We start from the raw sequence: 14,266 nt of genomic DNA on the forward strand, positions 1-14,266 counted from the left end.
CATACAAGGTCAAGGAAAAAGTTATGGTTAATGTTAAGGTCATAATGACAGTCAATGGCAAGGTCAAGGTCAAAGTGGAAGTCTAGGCGGAAGTCAAGGTCAAGGTCAGGGTCATGGTGAATGTTAAGGTCATAATGACAGTCAAGCTCAAGGTAAATGTCAAAATGACATAAAAGGTCAAGGAGAAAGTAAAGGTCAAAGGTAAAGGTCAAGGTCATAATGCAGTAAAGATCAAGGTGAAAGTCAGGGTCACGGTAAATGTTACGGTTATAATAACAGTCAAGGTCAAAGCCAGAGCGGAAGTCTAGGTGGAAGTCAAGGTCAAGGTGAATGTCAAGGTCAAGGTGAATGTCAAGGTCGTAGTTAATATCAAGGTCATAATGACAATCAAGGTCAAGGTGAATATCAATCGAAGGTAAATGTCAAGATAAAAATTAAGGCCTAGGACCTAGGAACTACTGAATTAAGGAGATATTGTACCTGTAACTGTCGCATGCTGATCCTAAGATCTGATTCGTTGAACTCGTAAGGGATATTCCAACCAAGAGGACCGAACTTACGTCTCTCTTGAACAAGAGCGTGAAAGAAACACAGACCAAACAATAGCTTTTCGAAAGCATCCGGCTAGAAGTATAAAAGCAAGATAACCATATTTAAGGTTAAGGAAACAAAACAACAAAATGGAATCTGTGGGAAAATCAAGTAAGAATACAGTATAATAAGAGTAAATGGTTTGAACCCAGGTGCTGAAGTTTGTTGTGAAGTCTGATCGTCCGGGTGAATGTAGTCTTAAGAAAGACCTTTCGTGTTGTTTGTGAAAGACCTTTCGTTCGTTTCTTTTATTTTCTCACTGAACTCTAAAGATGACTTCCTCTCAGGTTGTCGAAACGTCAGTCACCACAACAACGGTCTTTCTCAAGACTATACACTCAATATATTTTTTCGGCCGCCTTGGTTAATCTATGCAGTTTTCTATGGTCCTCCCTTCGCTCACTGTACAGATATATTGCAGGAAAACCAAGGCGCACGAAAACAAATTGTACATCGTAAATACCTTGTTACATCCAGTAAAGAACTCTTTGTCAGATATGGGATCGTTGAGATAAGACCGAAGTAGATTTGACCTTAGACCCTTGGGAGGTTCGTTGGTCATCTTGACCCCTAGAAACAAGAAGGAGAGTTGCACTAAGAATGGAAGACAACACGAGAATTAAGTTCAACCAGGTCCACGTGTGTCGCACTATTAATGTCGGCGCAGGTTGTAAAACTGTCAAACTTAATCGCACATGTCAAGATGACGAGAGGTTTTTTGATAATGACATCTTTAGCGTAATCCTTTTGTATGAGGTTACTGCGCGTGTAGTAAGAAGGGTAGGGCACGGCACGGTCACAGTATAAGGACCATTAAGTACGTTGTTCACAGTGAATGGAATCTTCACTAGGTTGACTTTCACCGAAAAGTTTGTTTTTTGTGATCGTAAAAATCAACATGTGAGTTGAGAGCTCTATGCATAGAATATTCAATGTAGCGGTAGTGTGTGTGGGTGATCACAGTGGTCAAATAAGAAACAACAGTATTCATACTGAATTTGTATCGTACTATAAGAAAAGTCATTTATTTATATTTATTTTCATTTATTTTTTATAGGAATAGATTTCCTAATTGTTCTGCGGGACAAAACAATAGGTCGTCTTTCCTTATGCAAAAAAAAAAAAAAAAAAAAAAAAAAAAAAAAAATTCCAATGTATTGTCCCCAGAGCAATTCCTCTGGGGACTCAGTGCAAGGCGTCTATAGCTTTTCTTACCATTTTGTAGAATAGAAACAGGGAAATCAGGAGAAGGATAGCTGGTCAACCAAAGTCTAAAATCCTTGTGAGTATTCTCCGGTACAATAACCTCTTCGCATATCTTCTCTAGTTTAGGCATCCAACTGGTGGCCAAGTGACAGTTCTGTAGAACAACCCACGTTCCATGTTTGATAGCCTGGTCTATCATACCAGCTGCAATGGGACCCTGGCCCTGACCCAGGGAAATGGTCTGGATTCTATTTCCACCGAATCCTTTGTCGTTGGCAAATTTCAAAAGGCCGGCCATTGGGTCCGCACCTGGAGACAAGACGAAGACTAGGGGAGCGCAACTGTGCGAGTCGTCGTAGCTGAGTTGGAGGTTGAATGTTGGAGGCTCGATGTATGAACGGCCCATCTTGTCCACGATGAAATCCTGCGCAAAAACAATTATTATTTGTAGGGCTATTATATTCATACATCATTGAATTGATTACTATACTACGGTAGCACGCAACCGAAAAAACCTCTACACGATCTAACCCTTGTCGCTCGTATTGGAACTATTAAGAAGAAGAGGATATACACGAAGCTATATAAGTATGCAAAACTTTGAACGATGAACGAGTGCACACGCACAATCCGTGTTTTAGCTTCGAAAAGATGACGCGTATCATCTTATATATTAATAAAACCTCACAGAAATATGGAAACTGAAGGTAAGCGCTGATTTAAGACTATAACTCACCTGCACTGCTGGTACTACTTTGTCTGGTCTTAGGCATCGTAATACGACCATGCTACAATGAATAGCGAAATGAATCACAAGTCAATGATCTATAGAGGTCTAAAGCTCTGGCTGTAAAGGGTGATTTGCATCGGAACAGGAGACCAGGGCTCGGTTGTACGAGGGATGGATAGTGCTATCCGACGGATAAATCCTATCCAGTGGATAAGTTTATTGGTTAACAGCATCAACTTATCCACTAGATAAGGCAGGATTAATCCATGGAATAACGCTATCCACCCTTCGTACAACGGAGCACTGGCTGACAAAAGAACGATTAAAAGACAAAATCCTTTGTTTATCTGAACCAACATGGCGTTACATGTACTCCAATATGTCTTCTGCGTTACGCGCACATTGAGATCCAAGTTCATCTTCAGCTATTCTCTTTTATACTCAAACATCCTTACCGATCAAGCCCTGACAAAAGATCCCAAGGGTCAGGCATTCGTTCCGTTTGAGGTGTAGAAGAATCGTAGAATGATTTCCATCCTGGATCTCCCATGGCTAAGCGAAATGAGAATGAGAATTCGATAAGAAACGCTGTGCGTAATTCGCTGGATTAAAAAGGATTTTCTGTTACAGTGCGAACCACAGGGTGACCATAAATGATCCCTTGTAGGGTCACTAGCAGTACCCCTAGCAGTGACTATATCGATGATGCGCACCACAGGGTGACCATTGTCAATGATGCACTCCATAGGGAGACCGCAGTGTACCATAGAGTGACACAGGGTGACCAACAAAGGGCCCCCACATAAATATGGAAGTTTGAATTAAAAACACAAGGGCATACAATTTTCAATGTTTATATACGATACTCACTTTCTCTAAGATCCTTCAGGTTGGGCAGGTCAGAAGCCCTGACGATCTCAGACCAGCTCTTGTCTCCCAGCCAATCAGGACATGGGTTCGGGTAAGGGTTGTCCAGGGCAACGCCTCCAGTCAAGAAGAATCGCCATACTTGGTCGTCTACTTTACCTCTGTTAATGAAAGAATGCGCAATCAGTAATATTGATCTGTTTGCTAATATTTTAGCAACTTGTGAATTGTGCCATGATTTTAAGAAAGGTATCTACCAATATCACTTTACCACTGTTTTCATTGGTGCGCGGTAATCGAGACAACAGTTGTTACAAGGCAATACACTGCCGTCAATCAGAGTATAGACCTTTCCCATAAATGGCCGCCAAATGCCGTTGGGACTAGGGACAATTGAATGTAAGCGAGGTCAGAAAGGCCTCATTAGTAAACGAAGTCTACTCAGTACGATTTTTTGTTTCAAAGTCATTCATTTCACCAATTCGAGTTATTTAAGCGTCTCAAACAAGTTATTTGATTGACAACAGCCTACTGCCCGATTTTCCTATCGCGACTGTTGTCTTATCGGCGCACAGCAATGAAAACAGAAACAGTGTTAAGGTGATGCGATAAAGTAATACGATCCTGGACATCATGCAGTCAGACTAATAAACCTCATTTTAACACGTGTCAGGCAAGAAAACCTTATTTTATATGAATAAACTTTTACGCAAATTTAGAAAATATATGAGATAATTTAGATGGAAATCAAGTGCCTGCGCGTACCAAGTAAAACCTGCATCAGTTTTGACCGAACACCTAAAAAAAACATTACTCACCTGCTCTTAAGAATACCAATAGTGAGAAGGAACGAAAAGAGTAATTTATCTTTTTCGAACAGAGAACGGCAGACGTTGGAGTAGATACTCTGAGTAAAATGATCGTTGAGAGATTCGATACGTTCCTCTAGTTCAGGTGACCGTCTGCTGTTATTAATAGACTGAAAAAGAATGGTAATTAAGTAAGATCAGTTAAAAGTTAAAGTAGATTTTGCATGAATTAGGCACGGTCACGCTACAGAATTGAAAAGATCCTTCAAACTTATCACAGTGCGCGAGATGAAAACGCTAGATATAACACAATTGAAATTATGTAAATTCATCAGTACTGGTGTGAGGATCAGTACTGGTAAAACTTATTCTTGAAAGCAATGTATTGAGCCATCTCGACTCAACTAGAGTCTTGATCACGATGACTACAGCCACGCAATCCTGACTTTATAAACCTTGACAAGCGTGACTGCAGCAAATCTCGCGTGAATGTGAACATTCCACAGTACGTACGTGTATCCTGTCCGACCATTCTCAGCGGATGAGTAGTAATCTCACGCGTTGTGATTAAGGAATATTAAACGCGCGCGCATGTCTTTGTGCTGTGAATATAAACACGCTGGGAGCTGTAGAGCACGAGAGAAGCAAGCTTAGGAACACAAGGCGTAGTTGGGTGTTTTTCTTGCTTCTCTCGTGCTTATACGGCTCCCAGCGTGTTTATATCACAGTACAGAGACAAGCAGCCGTTTCATATTGCTTTGATAAAATACTTTTAAACAATTTTGCGCGAGCATGTCTCTGTCATCTGATATAAACACGGTAGCCAGCCAATCAGCGCGCGCGTTGTATCTTAGATATTTAATAATTGGTTATACATACCTGCAAGTATAAATTAATAAACCAGGTCAAAGAGTACTGGTACATAGGTTCAATGTTCGCCAGATCTGAGATACAGAAGAACAGCACGGAAGAGTGGGTGGCCACTGGTTTGTATCCGTTACGAGTCTCATCAATCTCTTGCTCCGTAGCTGTGGCGATTTCCTGTTGAATGTAAATACATACAGTTATATAGATGGAGTGGTAAATGGTTCAGAAGGGAGATAAGGTGCTTTAGTTACCTGTTTTGCAGAGATTTCTTCGGAAAGTACTTTAGAAGATGAAAGAATTTTGATAGCAGTTTCGTCTTCTAGGATGTTGCCCTGAAATCATAGTAGGTTAAACAGGTTAAACAGGTTAAGGTGGGATGAGGGAAGAGATAGATGGATGGCATGGGATGGGTAAGGTTGACACATGGCGTAGTATGGGATGAATGGGATAGGAGAAGATATATAATATAAAGGTTGGATGAGATAGATGGGTGGGATGGGATAGGATATGATAAATGGGATGGATAAGACGGATTAATGACGTAGTTTGTTATGAATAAGTTAAAATAGGATGAGATAAATAGAATAAAATAGATGGGTGGGAAAGAACGTGATGAAGTGGATGAAAAACATGGATGGGATGGGATGAAATGACTAGATATGATCACATTCTTAGTTCGTACCTCAGATGATGAAAGGACTGCAAGAATCTTGTCTTCAATTTCTTTGAGCTGAAAGTAGAGTAAACGCTTTAGTTTATACCAAACTTGGTTGGTTTAATTATGAAAACTTCCCTTTCTAACCTCCGGAATTTATTTCCTTGCACAATTTACACGAACCTGCCACAAACTTGAAGATTCGGTAATAAGGTATGATAATATTAATAACGTTATTAATAATCGTCATATAACCCTGCCATAGTTCCATAGTCAGGCCCGTAGCAGGGGTAAAATTATTGGGGGGGGGGGGGGGGGGGGGCTCGTTTTGCCACGCCCCATATGACCGTATCAACTTTTATCAAATTTACAAAAGAGCATAATTAATAATTAAAATTCTTTATTTATTATATTAGTTATTTCCTAATGCTATATATATACATACCTGTTTCTTATTCTTGGCTCCCTCGATGATCAACTCGTTCTTCTTCTCCTCTAGTTCTGGTTTCTCCTTGGCTGCCACGATTCCCAGTAGCTGATCCTCCAGACCGAGGGGAGTGATCATGAAGTTCAGTAGGGTCACCTTGACAGAAATCTCGGGCAGATAGTGAGGGTTACGTAGTCGAGTAGTGATGTAGAAACGGAACTCCTTGGAGTATTCGATACTGTTTTCACCGAGCTTTAAGTACTGTGGAGGGAAAAAATGGTGACTAAGATTGCATGGGATACTTAGACGGGATACAAGGAACGAGGGAGAAAAAACAGGGATGGCGAGAAATGGGAAATAAATGGAAGTACTTGATAATGTTTTCCAAGGAAGTGGAATACTTGGAAAGAGAGAGGAAAGAGTTGGAAGGGTAAACAAATGAGAGAACATTTGGAAAATGGAAAATAAGATGGGAGGCACGTAAGAAGAGGGAGGTGAGGGTGAATCGTGGGAAATGGGGTAAATGAGAATGAAAACGAATAAAGTGAGAAAACAGGGAATAATGGGAAAATGAAATGGGATAGTGGTAAGATGTAGAAATTGGCTGTAGCAAGAAGAAATCAGTAAACTAAAAATGAAAGGAATATGATTAAAGATAAAGGAAGGTATAAAGAAATTTAGAAAATCTTAACAACCCAGACTTACCTCTACACCACCTTGTTTGAATGTCTGCTTCAATAACAAAGGTTCAAGGATCGGGTCGAGTTCTTCACCAACGTTCTCCAGCAAGACAGGCGTGCCAAACTAAAAAAAATATCAAGACATCAAGATATTGCATACCAATACTCATTTGTTGATTGAGGATAACACTTGACAGTAATTCAACTGATAAACTCGTGGTCCTCTGTTAACGTCTCTAGTTGATTAGAGACAGGACAATTATTAACGTTATCATTCGAGCCACGTAAAGGTGTAAACATTTGCAGATGCATGTAATCACAATGGCAGCACGTTCTCCTCAGTTATTTTAAGACCCTGAGCGTTGGTCTGGGCGAGACTCGAACAATTACCTTCCGCACAATCGACTGACGCAGGTCGAACATGCAAAAAAAAAAAAAGACTTTCTCGAACTCCCTTGAATAATCACGAAACAATTCGAGATCAGACTTGATGTGTTCATACATTTACTGTATTTTATGTAAGTCCTCGACTTGGAACCATTATTTGTAGTCACTGAAGCGAGTTGGGGAAAGGTTTATTATTACAGATAACTCTTGGTGTGTACGTACCGTAATACTGTTCTCTAGTGTTCGTACGTAGTTGGCATCAGATAGTTTTATGACAGATAACTTTGAATCTTTCTCCATGTTTTTGACCCATTTATTTGCTTGTCCTAAAAAACAAAACATTAATAAGGTTCAGCTAAATATGCAACACGCTTTACCTCACGAGAAGAATTTTTGACCCCGTTTCACAACACCCTTTCCCCGATCTAACTCACTACTGGGACAGGAAGGGGTAAAAGACAAGAAAAATTTAGGGAATATGTTATAAAAGGCCTATTTACAGGGTACGGTATTTTCCACACAATTGTCGCGCGCAGCATGCTGACGACACGAATTCCCTCGTGCTAAATATGAACCACCCTTTAACTCATGAGAAGAATTCTTGAACCCGCTTCACAACACTCTTCCTCCAATCTATCTCATTAGTGAGACAGGACGGGGTAAAAGGCAAAAAAAAAAACAACAATCTACGGGACATTTAAAGGGCCGATTTACACGGTACGATTTTTCCTCACAACTGTCGCGCGCAACAAGCTTACAACACGAATTCCCTCGTGTAAATCGACCGTACATCTTGGTTACGACTATAAATGGCAGCTAAAACTTAACGCGTAAGTATAACGAAATGTACAGTCTCAATATGGGAAGTGGAGGTAGTTGGTCATGTAAGAAACTTGATGAAAAAGTGATGAGTTTACCTTGAGGATCGATCATGAGCGGCCATCGACGTGCATTATCCACCACGATCCCGTTATCAACAGAAAAGGAGTCAACAGGTAAACCCGCGATGTTCCACGCACGAATCTTGACGGGATCTCCGAGGGTTCCATTGAGTGAGAAAGACGTGGAGCATGGGATCTTTCGGTCATTACACTGTGCCACCCATCCCTCGATACAATTCTGCAATAGTTAAGACACCGTAAATTAAAACAGTTTTTGTATGACTAAAAACCTCACGTCACGAACACGAACAGCATGGGGATATACTCCCCATGAGAGATATGACGATGCGCTCATTAAAGAGGCTAAAACGCTTCTTCTGAGTTGACAACTTGAAAAGCTTCATATAACATTCCAGTGTGAAGCAGAAACTGGAATAACACGGAGGATTATATTGGCGTACTTAGCAACTGATTCTTACGTTTCTGAAGTCTACGGTAAAAGGGCCAAGATAAGCTACCACGCCAGAGGATAATAGTACATCACCAGTGACTTTGAGGTACCTTGATAAAAAAACAAAAACAAAATAAGAAACCAATTACAGTCAACTCTCGTTACAGCGGACACCCTCGGGACCGTCACTTCATGCATGTCTGTAATAGCGAGCGTCCGTAATAGCGAGAATTCATTACGGTCATTTCTTTCTCAATATTTTTGTCGGGGATTTTTCTCCTGTCCGTAATAGCATAGTGTCCGTAATATCAGGGCATCCGCAAGGCGAGAGTTGACTGTATATGGAAGATGATGCAGGGGACTAGCCACGATGGGGCGAGGAATGGGGGGACAAATTCTTGCTACGCCCCTTTGACGTTCATGTTAGCGGCACAATATCACGGAAATCAAGAAATTGGGAAGAAAGAATACTGAGACGGATCCGTGGCACGGCACGGTACATCGTCAAAATCACCCTCAAAATCACCCTCAGACCCATTGTTTACATACTTGTCTTCCAGCATTTTAGCTGTCTCTGTCCATCTTTCTTTCTCTCCGCCCAACCCTCCGATCAGTTTTTCTGCTCGGTCTAATTTCTTCTCGCACAAATCAATGTTGTGTTCCAACTCCTTTTTCTTGTTCGTCATTCTTTCGAACTCGTCATTCAACGCCTGCAGTTTGTCCATAACCTGTATAATGCAAAAACCAAGAAAAAATGTGACCTTGGTAAGACGTCCATAGTCTTGAAGGAATTGTGAAATATGGAGTAGAGGCGTCGAAGACGTGGGGTACATCTGTTGTTTTTGCAATTATTAACTCACCTCTTTAAGCTGAGCCCTCTTAAGGTTTAGTTTTTCCATCTGGATGGCCAGTTCAGCCTCGGCTGCTGCCAGCTTTTCTTTCTTTGGGCCAACAACCTGTTAGGATTGCGACAAGTTACACTGTCAATCTTTTTTCTGATTGTTAGTTGATTAGATCTCTAGTATTTCTAGCCAGTATTTCAAGCAAGCGCAGTAAAGGTTTCACGAATGACGCGCGCAGAAACCCAAGCAATGCAAACAAGAAGTAACCGTTCCCTACCTTAGCCACTCTGTCATAGACCTCCATAGCCAGAATCCACTTACACAGACCTTCACAAGCTGAAGATACACTTCTGATAACATCAGGATTGAAATCTGGGTTGGTCACATACCTAGGGAAAATCACCAAGGAAATGATTAAACTCCACGAATTATAAACTTGGCAATCAAGGGTTGTGTAGCAGTAGTGCACTCGCCTCTCACATCTGGGATCTCGGGTTGGATTCCCAGACTAGGCATGTAAATGTAGTTAAACTTTGTTAGATCTCTTCCCTGATTCAAGAATTTTTTTCCGATTTGTCCGGTTTTTTGTCCAGCCCAGAGGGTATTTAGGGTTTGATCTACGAGTTAGCCGTGCCCAGACGCTGTTTCAGGGTATCGATAAATGTGAAGGTTTTAAGGTGTGTAATACCAAAACCTGTGCCATTGTGGACACAGGGTTCCCAAGACAAGCTGACTTACTTATCTCTGATCTTTTTCATGACGGCAGGAGCTATGTTATCCTTGTCGTAGACCTTGAGTGATTCTAAGAATTTCAGGTCACCCAGCATTTTCTGTGAAGGGCCCCAGAAATCCTCAACCATCCGACCAGAACCCGACGGGTCGGGCTTACGCTCGGGTTTTAAGTTCTTCATGATGCACACGGCTTCCATGACTAGTTTGACAGCCCCAGGGGGGTTCTGACGGGACAAGAATCGGGAAGATTATAAGGCGCAAGAATCAGTTTTATTATAATATAGCTGAGATATGACGCGCCCCTCGATTGGCTGGCATGCATGCTATGAAAAAGAAATAGATGGAACATGTGCGCGCAGGTAATTGTACGCTCCCTCGCGAGCTTTGAATTTAGAGGCATTTTTGACATTATTGATACGTCTTCCTCCAGAATTCCAAAAACTCATGAATTTAGAACATGACGACTACAACATAAATGCCTACTATATCTATCCATTGACGACTCTTATTAAAACTCCAGTGTATGCCTTACTTCTGAGTTCGTTAAACAAAAGCAGAAATTAGAATAACAAAACAAGTAACTTCTAGATTCGAGGCTAAGCCCGCATACACTGGAGTTTTAGAGTCAAGAAAACTGCTCGTCACGCAACGACATGCTCGTCACGCAGCGATAACAACATTGGGCCAGTCATATAAAACGTGATCCCTAGTCATCCAATCAGAATACAGGGATATGGTAATGTAACATACCTTCATACTTTTAACCATAGAGATATCACTTGGTTTGAGGGTATCCAAAGCCTTGAGAGCAGCTTCCAGTGCAGGTAAGGCCTCCGCTAGATCACTTTCACATTCATCTTTGATACCCTTAGCAACGCCTGCTGCTTCGTTAGCAACAGCTTCATCGGCTGCAACAACCTGTGAAAATGCGTCAGGTAGGAAAAATGAAATAACAATAACAAAGAAAAAATATTTTTTAAAAACTAAGGTTTTGGCCTTCGCCTGTTACAAAAGCAAGACAAAATCAAATCTTACCTCTTTCTTGGCTTCAACTTCCACAGTATCCTGCTCAATCTTAATCATCAGTTTCTCCGTGTCCGCAGACGTCTGCACCAACTGTGGCTGCAGATCACTCAGTTCTTTCTGCATGATCGAGACCTGCGAAGCAGCGAACTCTAGCTTCTCTAGACCAGTTAGGTAACGGTTCTTCAAAGCCATTATTTCTTCTCGTTTGATGTGAAGTAGAGTCTTGAATGTCATGATGAGCTCAAGGTAGGATGTGGGTGTTACGTAGTTACGACGGCGGAGAGTCGAGTAATAGCTGCGGGAAAAGATGATAATGCGTGTGATGTTCGTTGTGGTAAGAATATTCTTAGAAAGGTCTACTTTAGCACATCAGTGATCATTATTATCACCATCCTCATCCTCATCGTTATCAATATCATCATCATCAATTTATATTAACCTCAAGATCTAATGACTATCATCATCATCATCGTTATCCAGGCACATTTTCATCATACTAAATCTTCATCAACATCATCATCAACATGATCAATGCACGTCATCATCATAATCATCCAAGCACATCCTCATCACCCTTCATAAACGAGATCGTCATCTACATCAATTATTGTCATCGTCATCTCCATTACATCAACATTTCAATACTATCTTGATTTTGGTGATCATCAATCCTCACCTCATATTTTATTATGATCTATCAACTTCACCACCAACCATCATCATCACCCCCATCATCATCATCACCCCCATCATCATCATCATCACCCCCATCATCATCATAATCATCACCACCGTCACCAACACCACCACCACCACCACCACCATCACCATCATCAACAGCATCATCATTTACTATCAACATATCAACGAAAACTTACTATGATATTACTTGTTGAGCAGAAACATCAACCTTACCAGTCAAATACTTACCTTTCTGACAATTTCCTCACGCTTTCATGAAAATATTTACACATAAAGACGCACTCTTTCCTAACTTCGATGGCCATATCGACTTCCTCTAAGAACTTATTGGCCACCATCTCCAGGGCATCTTCTGGCCAAGCCTAAGAACATGATACCGAAACACACAAAATTAGCCACATCTGAAACCTACTTGTATCATAGAATATAGATTAAGAGTAAATGGTTTGAACCCAGATGTTGAAGCTTGTTGTTAAGTGTGATCATCCGGGTGAGTGTAGTCTTGAAAAAGACGGTTGTTGGTGGTGACTGGTGTTTCGACAACCTGAGCGGAAGTCCTCTTCAAAGTCCGGTCATAGAGATTATAAGAGGGACTTTAAAATTTCGCAAAATCTGCGACGGCGACGTCAACCGGAAGTGTAAACTACTTCACTTTGGATTTCGAGTCCGTTTAAAATCTGTCTTCCCTTTGAATGAGTTGACTTTACTAACAATGTTTTGAATGAAATCTCCAATGAACAGAACCCCAAAGAGAAAATATTTACACTTCCGGTTGCCGTAGCCGTCGTAGATTTTGCCAATCTCAAAGTCCCTAAGAACCACTGGGGTACTTACCTGGAACCAATCGATGGTACAGCAGTTGATAAGAGACGGGAACATACGTAGCCTGTTTCTGAATGCGTCCCCAATAGGACTCATTGCGAGGACTACGTGGAGGTTACCTCGTACACGTTCGATGAAGAAATTGTACATGGCTAATGGTGTGGCGTCGATCTTCTTGCCCTGAAGTATAAGGAATGAGTTGTTTATGTTAGAAACGGGTACCAACAAGGACTAGGACAGGAGCGCAGGACTTAGAGACAAGACGCGCGCAACAGATTGCATGGCGGACTTGAACTAGATCAATCAGTGCGCAATCTAGCGTAATCTACATCTAACTTCCTGTCTTACCTCAACTCGTGCAACAGATTGCATGGCGGACTTGAACTGGTTCAAGCAGTGCGCAATCTAGCGTAACCTATATCTAGCCTCATGTCTTACCTCAACTCGTGCAACAGTTTGCATTTTATCAATGACATCAGCCTTCTCATCAGCAGCGAATATATTGGGCACATCTCCTGTGTTAAGTATCATGTTGATGTCCTCCACAAATGATTCTTCTTTGATCTGATTATCGCTGAACAAGAACACTGTAGGTTTGCCATCAACGCCAGCTTTGATTAGCATCTTGAGGAGAAAAATGAATAGAGAAACAGAATAAGAATATGATAAAGGTACTTTTAGGTATACAATTTAGCAAGAAAACTAGCTGTAAAAGACAATGTTTCGCTGTCATCTCGACAACATAGTATAATATGTGTTGTCGAGATGACAGCGAAACGTTGTATTTTACGACTAGCTTTCTTACTAAAAAGAATAAGAATAAATAGAATATAAACAAGGGATCGTCATAAAAGTTTAATGAGCAAATAAAAACTAAACCGGGGCCCTGTCACGCCATAAATGTAAAACAGATGCGCACAAACAGTGCCCGTGAACGTCCATAACATATTTAAAATCAAGGAGCCTGCTTATCCAGCAAAAGTCTGCTGTTGTGCTCTGAGCTACACAGGAGACGCATTTATTGTTTTTCAGAACCAACCTTCTTGATATCTTCTCGCCATTCGTTTTTAGTATAGTTCTTAGAAATTTCAATCTGGAACAAGTCGTAATCGGCCATGAAGGTAGCTAGACGAGTAGCGCTCTGACGGCCGCTGCCACCAATCCCTATACGAATAGTACGACAAAATCCGTCAGGCATTGATCGTCAGTGACCTCATTGACACAACAACTGTGACTTACCTACAAGTAGGGCGTGACCATTATCCTGCTTTAAAACCCTGCTTACTCGTGAGATATGTTCGATGGCAAATTTAAACATGACCAAGGACATCGGTGTCTTACTCATCTGGTTGAATTCATCGAGGTATCTGAAATCGATAGTCGAATTTTGTGATTTCCTGACTTCATCCAATCAAATAGGTAACGGCTACGATTTTGTCATATCGTTTCCCACTTAGACGAAAAGCGCTCTTTAACAAATTTGTAGCCGTACTTTAGCCGTGCCGTATCTGTTACAGTAACCGCAGCTACGCGGTAATACTGGAAGATAATAATAAGCCATTTCAATGTGAAGGTATGTCGTATGCTGTGT

The 14,266-nt window shown here is 41.1% G+C and overlaps 1 protein-coding gene and 1 long non-coding RNA gene across 2 annotated transcripts in view; one reads left to right on the forward strand and one right to left on the reverse strand.

Annotated features, from left to right (window-relative positions):
- Positions 1–14,266, reverse strand: part of LOC116302686 (dynein axonemal heavy chain 3) — a 45,478-nt gene that overhangs the window by 5,151 nt on the left and 26,061 nt on the right. Inside the window, exons 53-78 of the mRNA XM_031712033.2 lie at positions 13,915–14,042; positions 13,715–13,839; positions 13,114–13,299; positions 12,688–12,855; positions 12,082–12,215; positions 11,161–11,446; positions 10,876–11,043; positions 10,132–10,349; positions 9,671–9,782; positions 9,412–9,507; positions 9,101–9,279; positions 8,580–8,661; positions 8,137–8,338; positions 7,442–7,545; positions 6,858–6,956; positions 6,171–6,413; positions 5,753–5,800; positions 5,322–5,402; positions 5,083–5,244; positions 4,213–4,373; positions 3,398–3,555; positions 2,983–3,079; positions 2,534–2,585; positions 1,807–2,221; positions 1,055–1,161; positions 481–624 (exon numbers count right to left, since the gene is read on the reverse strand). Coding sequence (XP_031567893.1) covers positions 481–624; positions 1,055–1,161; positions 1,807–2,221; positions 2,534–2,585; positions 2,983–3,079; positions 3,398–3,555; positions 4,213–4,373; positions 5,083–5,244; positions 5,322–5,402; positions 5,753–5,800; positions 6,171–6,413; positions 6,858–6,956; positions 7,442–7,545; positions 8,137–8,338; positions 8,580–8,661; positions 9,101–9,279; positions 9,412–9,507; positions 9,671–9,782; positions 10,132–10,349; positions 10,876–11,043; positions 11,161–11,446; positions 12,082–12,215; positions 12,688–12,855; positions 13,114–13,299; positions 13,715–13,839; positions 13,915–14,042 — 3,955 coding nt within the window. The remainder of the gene's footprint in view (positions 1–480; positions 625–1,054; positions 1,162–1,806; positions 2,222–2,533; positions 2,586–2,982; positions 3,080–3,397; positions 3,556–4,212; positions 4,374–5,082; positions 5,245–5,321; positions 5,403–5,752; positions 5,801–6,170; positions 6,414–6,857; positions 6,957–7,441; positions 7,546–8,136; positions 8,339–8,579; positions 8,662–9,100; positions 9,280–9,411; positions 9,508–9,670; positions 9,783–10,131; positions 10,350–10,875; positions 11,044–11,160; positions 11,447–12,081; positions 12,216–12,687; positions 12,856–13,113; positions 13,300–13,714; positions 13,840–13,914; positions 14,043–14,266) is intronic.
- On the forward strand, positions 620–4,063 carry LOC148910149 (uncharacterized). The gene is made up of 2 exons (XR_016120048.1): positions 620–702; positions 1,919–4,063. It is a non-coding gene; the product is annotated as an uncharacterized LOC148910149 (long non-coding RNA).

The sequence above is a fragment of the Actinia tenebrosa genome, unplaced genomic scaffold (assembly GCF_029948245.1).
Source record: "Actinia tenebrosa isolate PJP-AT-01 unplaced genomic scaffold, QUT_ActTen_1.0 PGA_scaffold17__23_contigs__length_9995812, whole genome shotgun sequence".
NCBI classification, from domain to species: domain Eukaryota; kingdom Metazoa; phylum Cnidaria; class Anthozoa; order Actiniaria; family Actiniidae; genus Actinia; species Actinia tenebrosa.